The sequence below is a fragment of the Zalophus californianus genome, chromosome 1 (assembly GCF_009762305.2).
Source record: "Zalophus californianus isolate mZalCal1 chromosome 1, mZalCal1.pri.v2, whole genome shotgun sequence".
Taxonomy (NCBI): Eukaryota; Metazoa; Chordata; class Mammalia; order Carnivora; family Otariidae; genus Zalophus; species Zalophus californianus.
This window is the reverse complement of record NC_045595.1, coordinates 9372928-9391164: the sequence shown is the minus strand read 5'-3', so window position 1 is coordinate 9391164 and position 18237 is coordinate 9372928. Positions and strand designations below refer to the sequence as shown.

General features: G+C 47.7%; 1 protein-coding gene across 11 annotated transcripts in view; it reads left to right on the top strand.

Moving 5' to 3' along the window:
• The window catches only part of CACNA1A (calcium voltage-gated channel subunit alpha1 A), a 210364-nt gene that overhangs the window by 104656 nt on the left and 87471 nt on the right, over positions 1–18237 (top strand). For 7 of the 11 annotated variants that reach the window (XM_027586366.2, XM_035722017.1, XM_027586365.2 and 4 more), the window contains exons 7-10: positions 10873–10976; positions 12159–12274; positions 13377–13433; positions 14496–14588. In XM_027586366.2, the coding sequence (XP_027442167.1) occupies positions 10873–10976; positions 12159–12274; positions 13377–13433; positions 14496–14588 (370 nt within the window). The remainder of the gene's footprint in view (positions 1–10872; positions 10977–12158; positions 12275–13376; positions 13434–14495; positions 14589–18237) is intronic. The other 4 variants (XM_027586362.2, XM_027586361.2, XM_027586359.2 and 1 more) reach the window with 1 other exon arrangement.

Here is an 18237-nt window from a genome sequence, read left to right as displayed (position 1 = left end):
GGGCAGGTGAATGGCGGTGGTGGGGGTGGGGGATAGGACCCATCATGAAGAAGACAGACAAAAATCCCCACTCAGAGAGAGGAGATGGACAGAAACAATAAACATGATAAATAATAAACTGCTCGTACAGCAGGACATAGACAGTAAGCAAATGCATAACGGGACATGGTGACATGCCCTGTGAGGACAAAAGAGCACAAGAGGAAGGTGGGGCTAGTCTAGGTCAGGCAATCAGGGAGGGCTCCTCAGAGGAAGTGGCATTTCCACAGAGAAGGAGAGCTCCAGGCAGATGTTTGTGGGAGAGCATTCTTGGCAGAGGGAATGGCAGCAGCTCACCTACACGGCATGTTCAGCCTCCTTCCAGGTTTTCCCAGTTTTGAGTTGTTCCTTTTCTTTTCTGCTTGGCTTCCTGGTTAAATAAAGTGCCTTCTGGAAAAAGCCTAACCTCAAGTAATCAGCAGTGCTGTCAAAGGTTTATATCAGGATGTGCATCTCAGCATTATTTGTAAAAATAGAACAAAACTGGAAGCAACTGGTTCAGTACCGTGCGATCCTTTCGTATGAGGGAATATTACGTCGTCATTAAAAAGCATCTGTTGGGAGAATATTTACAGATGCTTACTGAATATTTACAGAAATACTCACTGTATAATGATGAGTGGGGGGAATTGATTTTTTTTTTTAAAGAAGCAAGGTGAGGTAAACCTTATGTCTTGGCTCCAGCCACCATTACAAAATAGCATCCACTGGGCAGCTTCAACAACAGAAACTCATTTCTCATGATTCTGGAGGCTGGAACCAGGGTGCCAGCACAGTGAGGACTCTCCACCTGGCTTGTGGACAGCCGCCCTCTTGCTGCCTCCTCACACGGTGGGGAGAGAGACAGCTAGCTCTCTGGTGTCTCTTCTTATAAGGACACTAACCTCATTGTGGGGGCCCCACCTGTGTGACCCCATCTAACCCTGAAGGCCCTGCCTCCTAATACCATCACACTGGGGGTTCACACATGTGAACACAGGGACCGGGATGCACTTCAGCCTGTTGCACCTTCTGATCTCAAGGGTGTACATTTGAAAATGTACGTTAGGAAAAGAAAGACTGGAAGACACTGTACCAAGATGGCCTCTAGGTAGTGGGGTTCAGGAATCCTTATCTTCCCAATACTTCTCTGTATTATCAAATTTTCTACCGTGAGCACAATTATAATCAGGGAAAAAAATATTTAGACTTGTCTTGTTATAGATTTAAGAGAGAAAAAAAGAGAGATTTTTGGTCATTATGACAAATGGGGAAGGGAGGGGGGGACAAACATTTCCGGCTGTGTCCATGGTGTGCTGGCTGCTTTTATCTATGTCACCTGTCCAGAGAGAGTCCACACCAAAGGCTTGATTGACATAGCAATAATCAATGGTCATTCTTATTTGTTTTATTATTACATAAACAAAGTAAGTAGAGAAAAAACATATCCTCCTTATGAAAGAATTCCATTTAATATATGCAGACACTCCCCCTCCAGAAGCAGAGCTGAATCCCCTCATTGGAGGGTGGGCTGGACTTAGTGACTCACTTCCGAAGAGTAGAGTAAGCAAAGGGAAGATGAAGTCATTTTACAGTGGGGAAACCTAGCAGACACCACCTTAAGCTAGCGGCCAAGGCTGGACTCCTCCTCCCCCGGTGAATGTATAATCATGTAACCCTTGACGGATGTGATGAGCAGGGGACCTCACCTCTGGTTTCCTTCCCCAAGACTCACAGTCCCTGTGTAATCATGAGCAAAACCTCAGACAAACCCAGACTGGAGGGCGTTCTGCTGGGTACCTGGCCAGTCCTGTCCCAGACTGTGAAGGTCATGATATACAAGAGAGGACTGAGAAATTATCACAGACCAAAGGAGCCAAAGGACATATGACAACTGGATGCAATGTGGGGTCCTGGAACAGAAAGGGGACATTAATCGGAAAACTGATAAAATTCAAATAAAGTCGGGAGTTTGGTTTATAAATAACCCGAGGGGGAGAGATTACTATCCCCCATTTTACAAATAAGAGTCAGAGGTTGAGAGTGTGGCCTGAGGTTGGCAGCCTAGGAGTGGTGGGAGCAGGTGCCCTGAACTGAACCCAGGGAAAGAGATATGGGGGAAGGGAGGAAGGGAGGGAGGGAGAGCAGTTTAATTTTTAAAGGAGTAATTTCTTAAAACTCTCTTTAAAGTCTGGGGCAGAAAAGGTAGACTGGGGAACAGAAGAGCCTGCATTATACACTTCAGGGATTCTTTCTGGTTTTTGTGTTTTGAGATACAAGCTTGAGAGGTACAGGATGATGATTTGACAGACGCATACTGCGCAGTGAGTTTAGTTAATATCTGTGACCTGATAGAGTTGCCCAAACTTGGTTTTTTGCCCCCAGTGGTGGTGGCGGCATGGGAAAGTTCAGGAGGGCTGTGCTGAGCCAAAGCAGCCTGGAAGCAGCATGTGGGTGACGAGACCTGCCCTCTCTTGATGGATACCAGGGGGGGCAGGTGGAGAGGCAGGGATCCTTAACTAGGACCCGTCATGAACAGCAGGGGAGTCCTGGAAGGACCAAGGCTTCCTGAGTTCATTTTTGGCTGCCATTTGCTGAATTTGCCAGGTGCCACCCGTCTTCTTGTACTGTCAATCAATCCATAAAACAAACTTGTGGAAGAGGCATTTTTAGACCCATCTTCCAGATGATGAAACTGAGGCCCACAGGGATAAAGCGACCTGCCAAGGCCCTATAGCCAAGCGTGGCGAAATCAGGATTCAAACCCAGCACGGGAACTAATCGTCACACCCCCTTCCCTCTGTTTACTCTCCCCTTCTCTTCCTTCTCCCCCTCTGTCTCTGTGTCTCTTATGTCATGTCTGTCTCTGTCTCCTTCTCCTCCAGTGTTCTTCTCTTTCTCCCTCTCCCTCCCCCTCTCTCTGCTTTTCTATCTGTCCCTCTCACTCTGTTTCTCTCCATCAGTTAATGTCAATTAGGAAAGCAGTGAGACTGTGCTTGGTTGATGATTATAAATGTGTGTCTCTTGACAAATGGTCACTCGTGCTTGAAACTGATCTTTGACCTAAACCCTTTTTTATTCATAGGTGCTCCTTTTGGCCAGTATCAAAGCATCAAAACTGGGGGGACTTTGGATCACACATTCATTCAACAAACATTCATTGAATGCCTCCTATGTGCACACACTCTTCCAGGCACCCAGGATATGCAGTGAATGGAAGAGACAAAAATCCCTGTTTGGGTGGAGTTGACACTTGAGTGGAGGAAGCAGGTGATCAATAACATAATTAAGAGACTGTATATGTATGTGTAAAGGGCAGAGAGTATCATAAATATTTTAGGCTTGGCAGGCCATACCATCTCTCTCACAACTACTCAATCTGCTATCATAACACAGAAACAGCCACAGAAAAAAATACATAAGGGAATGGGCATGGCTGTGTACCAATAAAACCATAATTTACAAACACAAATGGCTAGGCCATGGGCTGAACTTTGAGGACTCCTGTGTAAGAGGGGAAAGAGAGCTTAAGGAGAAAAATTAAGCAGGGGAGGGGCTGTGGATTTTCAAAGTGAGGGGTTGCAGTTCTTCTAATAAGCCCTGAAGGAGGTGAGGGGGGTGCCATGCAAGTATGCTAGGGAAGAGAGATCCAGGCAGACAGGATAGCCAGTGCAAAGGCCCTGGGGCAGGAACGTTCCTGGCATTTGTGAGGAGCAGCAAGGTGACTCACGTGGCTGGTGGGGAGTGAGTGAAGGCAAATGAGGGAGCTGGTGAGGCCAGAGAAGGTGACAGGACCATACAGGCAGAGAGGCTATGTAATTTATCATCCAAACCGGGACAATTTTGAGAGCAAATAGGGAAAGGAAGACTCAAAAAATAATTAACAGGCATTGCATGATCTACAATGGGTATAAACTGGGACATACGACCTCCGTCGCGGCCACTGTGGGACCTTGGTTCTTTCACGGTCAAACCCACACCATTTTTATGCAGTATGCTGGGGAATTGGGTGTTCTCCTGAGCTGAGTATTTTTTTTTTAAGTTCCTTTATACTTTTTCTGAATGAACCATGCTCAAAAAATTAGAGGAAAATAAACCATAAAACAGAAGGCACTTAAGAATTTTACTGGGACTCAGCCATTAATTTGTTTGATGAGTATTTATTGAACGCTTGCTAAGCGCCAGGTGCCGCGCTAGGCACTGGCAGTGCTGGGATGAATCAGTCTCTCCTAAGGGCTCTCATGGGCCAACCATTATAAATATAAAATACTATGAAAGTGCAGCAAAGAGGTGAAGTAGAAAAAAAATTGCTCTGTTGCAAGCCAGAAGGACGGTTCTAGCCCAGCTGTGCTATCCACACCCCATGCAAGCTGGCAAGTCACGTTGCCTTCCTCAGCCTGGTTCCCGCATCCACTGGGTATGGAAACTGTGGGAATCAAGGGGTATTTTGTTGGCTCAAAAGTGCACTACTAAAATGACAGTGGTTGTCTTGCCTGCCTCTTTGTTCCCAGGGAAACAGCCTGATCACTTGGACCTGAGATAAATACAGTCTCCTGTCCATGGTATTATTTTTTTAAAGATTTATTTATTTATTGAGGGGGGAGGGGCAGAGAGAGAGAGAATCTCAAGCAGACTCCCCACTGAGCATGGAGCCTGATGAGGGGCTCCATCTCCTGACCCTGAGATCATGACCTGAGCCAAAAATCCGGAGTCAGATGCTTAACTAACTGAGCCACCCAGGTGCCCCTGTCCTTGGCATTATTTAAACAACCCACCCCAGAGACCTCAAGATTATGTGCATTCATCATGCCAACAATGCTTAGGAAGCACCTACTGTATGCCAGGTGCTGTTCTGGGTGCTGAGGAGGTGACATTTTAGGGACAAAGACAGTCTACAAACAAGCAAATGTATAAATTGACAAGGTGATTCAGAGAACAAAAGCAGGCCCGGAAGAGAATGGATGTCTGGCAATGCTGGAGGGAGGGGCTAGTCCTTTGGGTCAGGAGGGCTGGGAAGGCTTCTCTGAGCCAGGCACAGTGGAGCTGAAGGCTGAGTGATGAGGAACAATCAACCAAACCAAGATCGAGGGGACACAGGGCTCCAGGCCGAGGCTCAGAGAACAGAAACAACTAGCACATTGTAATCTTGAACTTTACCTTTTGGTGTACCAATTTCTCCATTGGACATACTGGAGACATTCTTTTTCCCCACTTGCCTCATGAGATCCGTAGAAGGATCAGTGAGAAAGTGGCATTTGAGAAAGACCTGAAGAGGGGCGCCTGGGTGGCTCAGTCGTTAAGCGTCTGCCTTCAGCTCAGGTCATGATCCCAGGCTCCTGGGATCGAGCCCCGCGTCGGGCTCCCTGCTCTGCGGGGAAGCCTGCTTCTCCATCTCCCACTCCCCCTGCTGTGTTCCCTCTTTCGCTGTGTCTCTCTCTGTCAAATAAATAAATAAAATCTAAAAAAAAAAAAAAAAAAAAAAAAGAGAAAGACCTGAAGAGTATGAAGGAGCAAACCAAGAGATATTGTGGTGTATCAGCCAGGAAAACTATGTGATGCTGCAGTAACAAACATCCCCTGTGACATTAACAACAAATTTCTTTTCTTGCTCACACTACATTCCAGTGTAGGTTGGCGGTGGGGTAGAAGGGGCTGTGCTCACCATCGTCACTTGGGAGCCAGCTAATAAAGCAGCTAGGACATTGCCACTTGCTTTCCCAAATAGAAGGAAAGCCCCAAGGGCCCCACACTGACAGTTCAGTGCTCCAAAGTGGCACAGCTGTCTCCACTCACTCCTTATTGGTCAGCACTCATCATGTGGCCCTCAGCCAACCACAAGGGGACTGGGACAGGCCATCCCACCATATCATCAGAAATATTTAGTGACAGCACTAATAAGAAATAGCGTTCCAAGCACTGGAACTCTTTGAGCCTTTGGAAGAAAGACAGGACCCTTAAGAACCTGTCCTTTTCGGTATTACTGATTATGACAGGTGGACAAGTTTCCATCCTCCTTCATTTCCCCAAACCCAGACTCATGCACACACCCACCCTTTACCTGAACTGCCGAAGGAGGTCAGACCCAGAAGGTGAGGTTTGGACCCCCCACATTCTCTGCTATAAGAATAGCTGTGGCAGGTCTAGCCTTTCTTCTTGGGAAACACAGTTCCCATTTTGCTCCCGAGCAGACCCCAGGGAAAGCCCACCTCCTAATCAAAAATTGCACCCACCCCTCTGCCAACTTCTTCTCCATGAATTTTTGGCTCTAGAGCATGGAGTTGAATAATTTGGGCCATGATGGAAGGAGAAGCTCTCCTTCAGTCCCAGGGAGAAAAGCAGACAAGGGAGTAGGTGAGAGAGGACAACTTGGGAACTGAGGATGCACACTATGTGGGGAACTTGGACCCCCCTCTCATTCAGTCCTTCCACAAACATTTATTGAGCACTGCTTGCATGCCTGGCATTGTGCTAGGGAATATAGCAGCGAACAAACAAACAAACAAAAGGCAGAACGTCCTTGCCCCTGACATTCCAGCTGGGGAGATGGACAGTGAGCAGGAGAAATAGGTAAAGTGTAGAGAGGGTGAAGTGCTAAGGGAAAAGATGGAGCAGGAAATGGGATTAGAAATGAAGGGCCATCAAAGAAGACCTCCTGGAGAAGGTGGCATTTGAGCAAAGACCTGAAGGAGAGTGAGGGAGGAGCGATGTAGGAATCGAGAGGAAGAGCCTTCCAGGCAGGGGGAGGAGCAGGTGCAAAGGTCCTGAGGTGGGACTACGCCTAGTGCATCTGAGGAGCTGAAAATAGCATGTGGCTGGAGCAGAGTTATCCAGGGGCAGAGTGACAGGGGCATGGCGGGGGAGGGTACCTCTGCCATTTAGTAGCTCAGGGACTATATTCGTTTTCTGTGGCTGCCATCACAAGGAGGTTAGAAGTTGGAGACTAAGATATCACCAGGGCCGTGCTCCCTCTGAGACTCAGTAGAATCCTTCCTCACCTCTTTCTGGCTTCTGCCAGTGGCTGTTGACCCTGGGCTTCCTTGGCTTCTCTCCACACTCTACCTCCGTAGCCACGTGGCTGTCCTCTCCCCTGCGTGTCCCTGTATCCACCTGGTGTTTTCCTCTTCCTTAAAAGGACACCAGTCATATTGGATGGGAACCCCCCATCACGACCTCACCTTAACTTAATGGTAGCTGCAGAGACCTATTCCAAGTAAAGTCACATTCCCAGGTCCCGAGGTTATGACTTCCAACACATCTTTTGGGGGGACACAATGCAATCCAGAACGGACCTTGGGCATGGAACTTTATCTCTCCTTACCCTTCCAAGAAGATAGGAAGGATTGTGGACCACCTTTTGGGGTCCATGAGAGGATTAACTGAGCTCAGGTAGGCTGAGTGCCTGGCATTGGGTAGGTCTGATATTAGGCTGGGCTGCATGTCATGGGCCAGAGGGTCCTAAGCCTGTTGGGGAGCTGGGTTGTGGGCAGAGTCTGAGATGGACGGGCTCCCTCAGTTCTGAGGGGCCTCTGCTGTTTCTCCCTGTTCATCCCACCTCTCTGTCCCCATCCCAAACCTGTTTCCCGAGATGGCCCAGACTTTTTCTTGTGTTGGCTGGTGCGGGCTTTCTCTCCCTGGACTATATTTAGCCTAAGAAATAAGCATGAGAAGCCTCAGCTGCCGCAGCACTGGAAAGAAAAAGCACAAAGCCAGTCCTGCCTTCTGTCCAGCCCTGTCTGCTGACTCCATTCTTTCTTCCAGAAACTTCTAGAAGCAAAGCATCAGAACTTTGGGTGTTTGTTGGAAGAAGGACATGAGTTAGGAGCCCTGACATGTTAATTGTCCCCAGAACTTGTCCATGTGTCCATGATGAAAGTTGACTTTGTCGGTTTGCTTTGTTTTCCATTTTTTATTGTGGTAAAATACGCATGACATAAACTTTACCATCTTAACCATTTTTAAGTGTCCGGTTCTGTGGCATTAAGTACATTCTCATTGTTGTGCATCCATCCCCACCACCCCTCTCCAGAACTCATTATGTCTTGCAAATAGACTGTGTCAGCACTGAACACTGACTCTCTGCCCCCTCCCCCAGCCCCTGGTGCCCACCATCTACTTCCTGTCTCTGTGACTGTGACTCCTGTAGGGACCGCATAGAAGTAGAATCATGCAGCATTTGTCTTTTTTTTTTTTTTTTTAAGAATTTATTTATTTATTTGAGAGAGAGTGTGCACGAGAGAGCACAAGCGGGGGGGCGGCAGAGGGAGGAGGAGCAGGCTTCCCGCTGAGCAGGGAGCCCGATGCAGGGCTCAGTCCCAAGACCCTGGGATCATGACCTGAGCTGAAGGCAGACACCTAACCGACTGAGCCACTCAGGCCCCCCAGAGTTTGTCTTTTTATGACTGGTTTATTTCACTCAGCATAGTGTCCTCAAGATTCATCCATGTTGTACCATGGGTCAAAATTTTCTTCCTTTTTAAGGTAAAGTTGACCCCCAAAAATGTTTAAAAAGTGAAGTAAAATAAGCATACAGAAAACCCACCGATCTTAAGTGAGGAGCCTGATGAATTTTCACAAACTGGACACACCCATGTGACCAACACCCAGATCAGGAAACAGAACCTTCTCAGCCTTGAAAGTCCCCTTGTGCCCCCTCCCCAAAGGGTGCCCCATCAGGACCTCAGGCATGACTGACTAGTTTGCCTGCTTTTGCATTTTGTATAAATGGAATCTTCCAGGGGCACCTGTGTGGCTCAGTCGTAAAGCATCTGTCTTCAGCTCAGGTCATGATCCCGGGGTCCTGGGATCGAGCCCTGCATCGGGCTCCCTGCTCCACAGGAAGCCTGCTTCTCCCTCTCCCATTCCCCCTGCTTGTGTTCCCTCTCTTGCTGTGTCTCTCTCTCTGTCAAATAAATAAATAAAATCTTTAAAAAGTAAATAAATAAATAAATGGAATCTTCCATATATGTTCTTTTCTGTTTGGCTTCCTTTGCTTGACCCTAACTCTGTAAGGTTTCATGTGACAAGTGGCAATCATTCATTGCATGATATTCCATTTATTTATCCTCTCTCCTGTTGATGAGGATTCAGACCATTTCCAGTTTGGGGCTATTATGTAGATCACCACTATGAACAATCTTGTGCATGCCGTTCATATTTCTGTTGGGTAACTATCCAGGACTCAGGGGTGGAATTTCCCGGTGGTAGTGCAGGTACATGACTTAATTTTAGAAGAAATTTCCAACCCATTTTCCAAAGTGGTTGTACCACATGTTATGGATTGAATTGTGTCCTCCCTCCCCCAATTCATATACTGAAGTCCTAACACCCAGTACCTGAAATATGTGACCTTAATTGGACATGGGATCATTATGGAAGATGAGGTCCTTAGGGTGGGCCCTAATCCAATAAGACTGACGTCCTTAAAAGGGGGAAAGGAATTTGGACAGAGAGATGGACATGCACACAAGGAAAATGGCATGCGAAGATGAAAGTGAAGACCAGAGTGATGCCTCTATAGGCCAAGGAACCACTAAAGATTGTCAGCCAACCCCCAGACCCCAGGGGAGAGGCATAGGATGGATTCAGCCTCAGAGCCTCCAGAAGGAACCAACCCTGTTGACATCCTAATCTCAAACATCTGGCTGCCAAGAACTGTGAGACAATAAATTTCTGTTGTTTTTTAAGGCCCCTGTTTGTGGTTCTTTGTTAAACCAGACACAGACCACTCATGCACCATGTTACCCTCCCATGGGCAGCATATGGGGATTCCACCTCCTCCACAGACTCCCTAGCACCTGATAGTATCAGTCTTTCTCATCCTAGCCTTTCTGCTTGGTGGCAGCAGCATCGTAGGTCCTTCTAAAGGTGAGCTTTTAAAGCCACGCATGGGGGCCCCATGTTCTGCCGGTGCCCCAGAGCTGATGAGCCACCGTAAGTCTCCCTCTGCTCCGGCTGCTAACACCAGGGCTTCCCCAGCACAGAGGTTACATCCATGGGCTCTGGGCCACCTCCCGGTTCCAATCCCATGTCTACCACCAACCAACTCTGAGACCTTGGGCTGGCACTTTTGTCTTTCTGGGCCTCCGTTTCCCCAGTTGTAAATGGGCATGATGATAAAAATAGGGTCATCATGAGGATTAAATGAGTAACTAAGCTAACATAGCTAATACACTTAAGAGTCTCTGGCACAAGTAAGTACTTCATAAGTACTGGTTTTTAGATTTCTCTCTTTCTTTCTTTTTCTATTCTTGACTTTCATCCCCTCCTCTTACTTCCTTCTTGGCACAGTGTTCTGTTCTCTCCAGAGAAGAATGTTTGACTTGTAGACGTCTTCCTTGCCTCTTTGAAAACTGAGCTGGGCACTTCTGAGAATTTTTTTGTGGTTCACATTGAGGCTGCAGGGCACAGAGGAGAGAGACACTTGAGGAAAAGGCTCACAGCCCTGCCACCTGCCTTGGTGATTTAACTTGGTAGTCAGACTCTGCCTTCATGCACCTCCTCTAAGGGAAGAGTGTGACTGTGTTGGGGAGGAGGGAACCAAGGGATCATTTCTCCATTTTGATTGGGCTTTTTTTTTTTTCCCCTAGAGTTTGATCTAGGAAGTTCTCTTGAGTTTCATGCTGGTTCCTGGGTCCTGTGAGGACTACATGATTAGAGGGGACCTTGTCCTTCTAATGGTACCTCTGGGGCTTCCCCCACTAATTGATCCTGTTTCATTTCTCTGTCTGGGCTTCCAGAGCTCCAGGACTCCACAGGCCAAGAACATTTGAGAGCAGAGCTCCCCCTTCTCCCACCTGTCAGGTCATACATGAGTCCCATGAACGCTCACCTGCTTTCCCTCCTCACCTCCCACAGAGCAACGATGCCTCAGGGAACACTTGGAACTGGTTGTACTTCATCCCCCTCATCATCATTGGCTCCTTTTTTATGCTGAACCTCGTGCTGGGTGTGCTGTCAGGGTAAGTCTCTGCTACTCTTCCCCATCCCACTCCCCCTCACCATCTTCTGACCATAAAGAGGTCATCAAACCTTTGTTTTCATTCTCCAGGCAGAGAATAGGCCTTCGCTTGTCTTGGTTTAGCCAGAAAGTTATTACCAAGTCAGGTACAGGTGCACAGGTTGTGCACTGCTGAGAGCACCTAGTGAAAGGACTCGTGGAGGCTGGAATCCAGCCCAACCATAGCTCACAACACTGTACCCCTGGCTTTGAGCAACCTCCACCCAGAGAAAGGGGAGCTTCTTTCCAATGCAGACCTCTCATTCAGGAGTCTTTCCCAACCCACAACCCACCACACAAGAAGTTTCTATAGAGCTTTACTTTCTATAATTTACATTTTTAAAAAAGCCATTAGATTGGGTTCCCCCTTCCCTTGTTTTCCAAATATACTATATATTTCAGTATACAATCAAATATGCATTTTCATGACACATAGTATCCCTTACCCCCAAGATTGAATGTGGGTTTGGGGTTTGAGAGGCTTGATCATAAATAGGTTTTATTTTTCTTGTCACAAGAAGTCTGGGGGCTGGAATGGTGGTGGCTCCACGGTGCCATCAGGGACCCCGGTTCCTTCTCACTTTCTACTCTGACATCCTTACCAAGCAGAGGCTTTCAGTCTCATGGATGCCTCATGGTCTTAACATGGCTGCCTCACACTCACAGGAGGGCCACTGCACATTCCAAACATGAAGAGGACGGAGGGAACAGGAAGGGGAAGGATATATATCAGGCTACCACAGAAATCTTCAGCTTATGTCTCATTGGCCTAATTTAAAAGAGGGCTGAAAATATTCTTCACCCAAGAGTGCAGAGAATCGGAATGGAGTACCCAGGCAGCGGTGGTTGGCATGGCATGGTTCTGTGGTTTTGCTTTTTTCCTCCAGCTGGGTGCAGTTGTTGGATAATGTGGGAAGCTGGCAGAAATACCCCCAACCCCTATGGTGTTCTGATCTCCCAGGAGACCTGTTTCCTCGTGTTAAAGTCCACCGCCTGCCCTCTAGGAGTTTCTGAACCTCCAAACACATGCACATGCATGCACGCACACGCGTGCGCGCACACACACACACACACACACACACACACACACAGAGTCCCTAAAATGCTGACAACAGCCAGACCTGGCTCTTTCCTGCTTCTGCAGGGAGTTTGCCAAAGAAAGGGAGCGGGTGGAGAACCGGCGGGCTTTTCTGAAGCTCAGGCGGCAGCAACAGATCGAACGAGAGCTCAATGGGTACATGGAGTGGATCTCAAAAGCAGGTGAGGCCCTTTCATCCCAGGAGCCTCGGAGCACACGGTGGGTCCTGCATGCAGCTTGCAGGTGGGTGAGGGGAGGACCCTGACAGTGGGAGAAAGAGGACCTGGCCTGGCGGCCCCACTTCTCAGCAACAGGAATCTGGAGCAGGGTAGAGAAACTTCCAGGGCGACACCAGGATAGGATGTCACATAATAGCAGAGGAACTTCGGTTGACATCCCAGCTCTGCCACCTCCTAGCCGCGAAGCTCACTTTCCTGCACTCCAGTCTCCTTGGTTGTTAAACGGAGATGTGATAGTGTCTCTCTTGCCGGGCTGTGGGGAATGCAGTAAGATCATCCAAGCTAAGCCCCCGAGAAAGAGCAGCGCCGGACACACAGGGGGCACGTGTTTATTGGTTCAGCCATTCAGCAGATGCTTATGGAACGCCCACTGTGTGTCCGGAACTGTTCTACACACTGAGGATATGGCAGTGAACAAAAGACCAAATCCCCGCCCTCGAGGCTCCGGCGTTCTACTGAAGGAGACAGAAAATAAACGAGGACACATACTGTTGAGTGCTCCCCAATGCTGAGAAGAAAAATAAAGCAGGGTAGGAAGTGGGAAACAGTTGGAGGAGGTGGGGTGGTCAGAGAGGGTCTCTCTGAGGAGGTGATGTCCAAGCAGACCCGGAGGAAGCCCTGTGGATGTCTAGCACAAGGGGCTCTGGGCAAAGGGAATAGCAAGTGCAAAGGCCCTGAGGTGGGAGCGGTGTTGAGTCATAGCGAGGAAGCCAGTGTGGCTGGAGCAGAATACATGCAGTGGAAAATGGGAGGACGCGAGTACCGGGAGGTGACAGGGGCCGAATCAGGCAAGGCCTTACGGGTCACAGTAAGGAAACTTTATTTTGAGGGAAGTAGAGGTGGTGTTGGCCCTTATACAGTTGTTGAAGTGAGGCTGGGAGTCAGGAAGAACAAAGCAGCACATTTCTGGCTGGTTGAGCTGCCGGATTCAGCAAGGAGAGAGTGAAGGTGGCTGGGAAGACCCTTCTCCTTCCTGACCCAAGGGAACCCAGCCCAGGAGAGGCCTGCAGGCGCTGGAGCTTAACTATGTGCTCTTCCTCTTCAGAAGAGGTGATCCTTGCCGAGGATGAAACCGACGGGGAGCAGAGGCATCCCTTTGATGGTAACTGCTCTGAACGTGGCTCGGGGGTGGATCCCAGGGGAGACCACAGCAGCCAGTGCTGGGGGAACGAATTGTTTGCTTCTGAGGGGCCTCCAGGGGATGGATGCTCAGAGCCCAGGTGACTTCAAGAACAAACACGAGATCAGGTCATGACCAGGGAGATACAGGCATGGGGCGAATCTGCTTCTTGGGGGCATTTCAGGACTTTGGTTTTACATTTTCTGACCTGCCCTTTCTGCTTTAACCATGTGCCTCAGTCTTCCTCATTCATAAAATGGGCATGACAGTATTAATACCTACTTCACTGGACAATTTATGGAGATTGCATTAATGCTTCCAATAGAATGCCTACAACAGTGCCTGGCTCAGGGTCAGTCCCATCTGTGTTCGCTAAATAGATCAATAACCAAGAATCCAGCTTACTATTCAGGACAGTTGTCTCACATGTTAGAAATTTGGCTAAACAGAGCAATGACTTTGGATTGAAAAATACCAGGATTGAAAAGGAAGTAAAGGAGCTGGGCTTTATCTCAGTAGATTACAAAATGGATTTTACTATTTTGGGGGGAGGGGAAGAGATGGACTCATGGGGGTGTCTAAATCATTTTGTTGGAAGTGTGTGCCTGAACTCATTGTCCCCTGGAGAGCTCATGGGGGAGGAATGGCACCTAAATATTGAGGGAAGGCATCCACAGTCTCAGCCTGCCTAGCAAGCGTGCTAAAGGTCAAGGGCAGGCTGCTTTCATAGGAGTCCCTGTATGTCCAGTCCCGGGCATCCCAGAGGGGAGAGGGTGGCTGAGAGCCCAGACTTAGAGTCAGACTGAACAGGCCTTGATTCTCGTCTTTACCCCTGGGGCAAAATCATGCAACGGCCCTGAGCCTCGGTGTCACGTTTATAAAATGGGCGTATTCTTACTTCCCACCACCCCGTGGATGACCACGAGGGTTAATTAACCCAACAACATGTAGTAAGTCCCTGGCACCAAGAACCCAAGGACACCGAGGTATGGTCTTGTCTCAGAAAGGGTAACGTCCTTTTCTCTTGCCATGTTTCCATTGTTGGAGCTCTGCGGAGAGCCACCATAAAGAAGAGCAAGACAGATCTGCTCAACCCCGAGGAAGCTGAGGATCAGCTGGCCGACATCACCTCTGTGGGTGAGTCCCTCCTGCCCCAGCCTGGTGCTCGGCTCTCACTGATCGTGCGAGAGATGGGAGCTGAAGGGCTGGGAACCATGGTCCCTCGATTTGGGTCCCTACTCTGTCCCTTTCCACCTGTGTGTCCTGGGGCAGATGATGTGATGATGGGAATAACAGCAGTGCCTGTTTCCTAATCCCATTGTGAAAACTTAAACAAAAGAATCCACATTAAGCATTTAGAAGGGCGCCTGGGAGAGAATAAGCTCCCAGTCATGATATTAGGGTTCATTAGTGCTCACTGAGGGGCTGCTGTTATTAGGTGCCAATTGTGAACAAGACAGGAGCCAAATCCCTACCCACGTGGCGCTTGCAGTCAAGTGCAGGACACAGATGTTGAACAGATAATTACCGAAATAAATCTGTCATGGTAATGGTGCTGCAGAGGAGACACCCCGGGTTTGGCCTGCTCTGAAAGAATGGGGTGTGATCAGGGAAGCCTTCTCAGAGGAGGTGACACTGAAGCTGAAAACTGAAGGATGGGTAGGAGTTCATTATGGCAGTGAAAGCAGAGAGAACCATGGGGAAGGCTGTACTCCGTCTGTTGCCGTTGGTTGTTGCCAAGGGCAGCGTTTGAGGGGGAGGGAACATTTACCCTTCCCCCTGCGCACCCCTCCTGATTGTGTGGACTTTTGACCTTCTCCGAGTAATGAAAGTGGGAGAGCATCCAGACAGGGGAAATAACACATGACTCTGAGGGGAGAAGGCATTTAAACTGTGTGGTTGGAGGAAGAAAGAGGGGGCAGGAAAAGAGAGACAGGAGGAAAAACTAGAGGCAGAGAAACAAGAAGGTGGGAGGAGCCTGGGTGGCTCAGTTGGTAGAGCATGCATCTCTTAATGTCCAGGTTGAGTTCGAGCCCCACACTGGGTGCAAAGATGACTTAAAAATAAAATCTTTTAGGGGATCCTGGATGACTCAGTTGGCTAAATGTCCAACTCTTGATTTCAACTCAGGTTCTTGAGATGGAGCCCCGCATCAGGGTCTGTGCTGAGCGTGGAGCCTGCTTAAGATTCCTTCTCTCCCTCTCCCTCTGCCTCTCCCCCCTCACAACAAAAAAACAGCAGGAAGGAAGGGGAGAAGGGAATTTAACATACACACATAGTTCCAGTCTACAGGCATCATCTGTTCTGTACTCTGCTGTTTTCACTCCACCCTAGTTTTTGACCTGAATGCTAAGTTTCGACATCATTCCCTTTACTCCATAAGGGTGGCTACACTGTAGTTTGCTTGGCCGTGGCCTTATCATATGGTGTTGGAGTTGTTTCCAATTTTTGCCCCAATGAGAAGCACCGCTGCGAACATTGATGTACAATTACTCCCCCCACCCTTTGGGCGTGTTTCCTTGGGGAATAATTATAGGATCAAAGATATTAACAGCTTTTCAACTCATTATTCAAAGAACCACTCTGAGTTTCCAAAGCACGGAACCCATTTATAAACCTGCCAAGTACTCATACAATCACGGATCCCCCATCCCGGCCACTGCGTATTTCCCCTTTAATTTCCTTTCCCAGTGAAGTAGGTCTGTAATGATACCTTAAAGCTTGTTTTTTGCATTTTTAATTTCTAGCCAAAACACTCTTTTCCTTGTAATGATGAACTAGTCCTATTTCAACTTGTGGAATACATCTGTTTCCCTCCTTCCAGCAAGTTCAAGAACGGGAGCACTCCATCAGTGTTCTATGTATTTGATGGGTTCTGTCTGGCCCACACATTTTCCCAAGGTTGCTTCCATTTTTTTTAAATGTTTTGTTGTATTTTGATAGGCAAATATATTTTGTTCGTACTACATGTTTTAAATGCCAGGTGCTGAAAAAAAATTGGCATACTCAAGTCAGGATCTCCCCTATGGATAAGATTGGGTACCTGCTCTTAATTGGTGGAGAAATTATTTTTCATCAGTCATTCTAGAAAAGATGGAAAAGTGATACTACCCAGTGTTGGCAAGGATGTGGGGAAATGAGCATTGTCATATGCTGTTGGCAGGAGTATAATATTCAGTGTTTCCAATATATGATTTGGTATTATTTAATTATAGATGTTTATATTCTTTGACCTAGCATTTCCACTTCAAAAGCATTTCTTCCATGTGTGCAAAAGGCCTATGCCTCTTCTCAACAGTGTTGTTTCTGGTGTTCAAAAAAGTGAAAACCAGAGGTGCCCGGCTGGCTCAGTCAGTAGAGCATGTGGCTCTTGATCTCAGGGTCATGAGTTCAAGCCCCACATTGGGTGTAGAGCTTACTTAAAAATAAAATATTTTTTTTAAAAAGTGAAAACCACAGGATGCCTGGGTGGCTCAGTCAGTTAAGCGTCTGCCTTCGGCTCAGGTCATGATCCTGGGGTCCTGGGATCGAGCCCCACGTCGGGCTCCCTGCCCAGTGGGAAGTCTGCTTCTCCATCTCCTGCAGCTCCCCCTTGTTCGCATTCTCTTTCTCTAGCTCTCTCTTTCTCTCCCTCTCAAATAAATAAATAAAATACTTTTTGAAAAAGTGAAAACCAGAAACAACCCATGTGCCCAGAAATGGGGACATGACTGAAGAAATTACAGTATTTATACATGATGGACTATTATGCAGCCAGGAAAAAGAACAGGGTTGCTACTGGCATGGAAAAATGTTTGAAATCAATTTCTTGATGAAAAAAGCAAGTTGCACAGCATTATGTAAAATTTATGATCCCATTTTAAGAACAATATTAAGTATATCTACTTAAAAATGTGGAAATTGGAGGATCGAAAGGGATTTTCACTTTCTACGTGACATTTTTCTAAAATGTACGAATTAGTGACAGGCATTACTTTTGAAATAAAAAAAAGTAATTACATAAGTTATAAGTTTAAGTTACTTAAAAGCGACAAAGACTAATTATGAGGAATCTAATGGCTGGCTGCATGGGCAGGGAGGAATTTGGTGGAAAAGTAAAGCTTCACGAAGGAGTTTTTAAACTGGGCTTTATGCAGAATGGGGTGCGTGCATCCATTTATGAGGGCTCCATGTTACAATACCACACACTGGGTGGCTTAAAACAATAGAAATCTATTTTCTCACAGTTCTGGAGCAGAAGTCCAAACTAAAATCAAGGTATCGGCAGGGCTGTGCTGGCTCTGAAGGCTTCAGGGGAGAATCTGTTCCCTGCCCCACGCGGCTTCTGGGGGTGTTAGCGATCCTCGGCTTCTCTGTCTCCAGTCTCTGCCTCTGTCACCACATGGTCTTCCTGTGCACCTGTGTGGCTCTTCTCTTCTTATAAGGACACCAGTCATGGGATTTAAGGCCCACCCTAATCAATGTGACCTCACCTTAACTTGATTACAGCCGCAAAGACCCTACTTCCAAGTAAAGTCACGTTCATGGGTACTGGGTGTTAGGAGTTCAGCACGTCTCTCTGAGGGACACAGTTCAACCCACAACTTAGGCAGGATCTACTTCCATTTACAGAGAATTTTAGGGACCTGTCCATTGCCCCAAATCCCCAGATTAAACCTGGGTGGTGACAGACTACCATCCTCACCAGAGAACATTCTAGACTGCTACTAGCCACCTGTAGCTCTTGATCCCTTGAGTATAGCTGGTGTGAACCAAGATGTGCTTCATTCTAACACATCAGATTTGG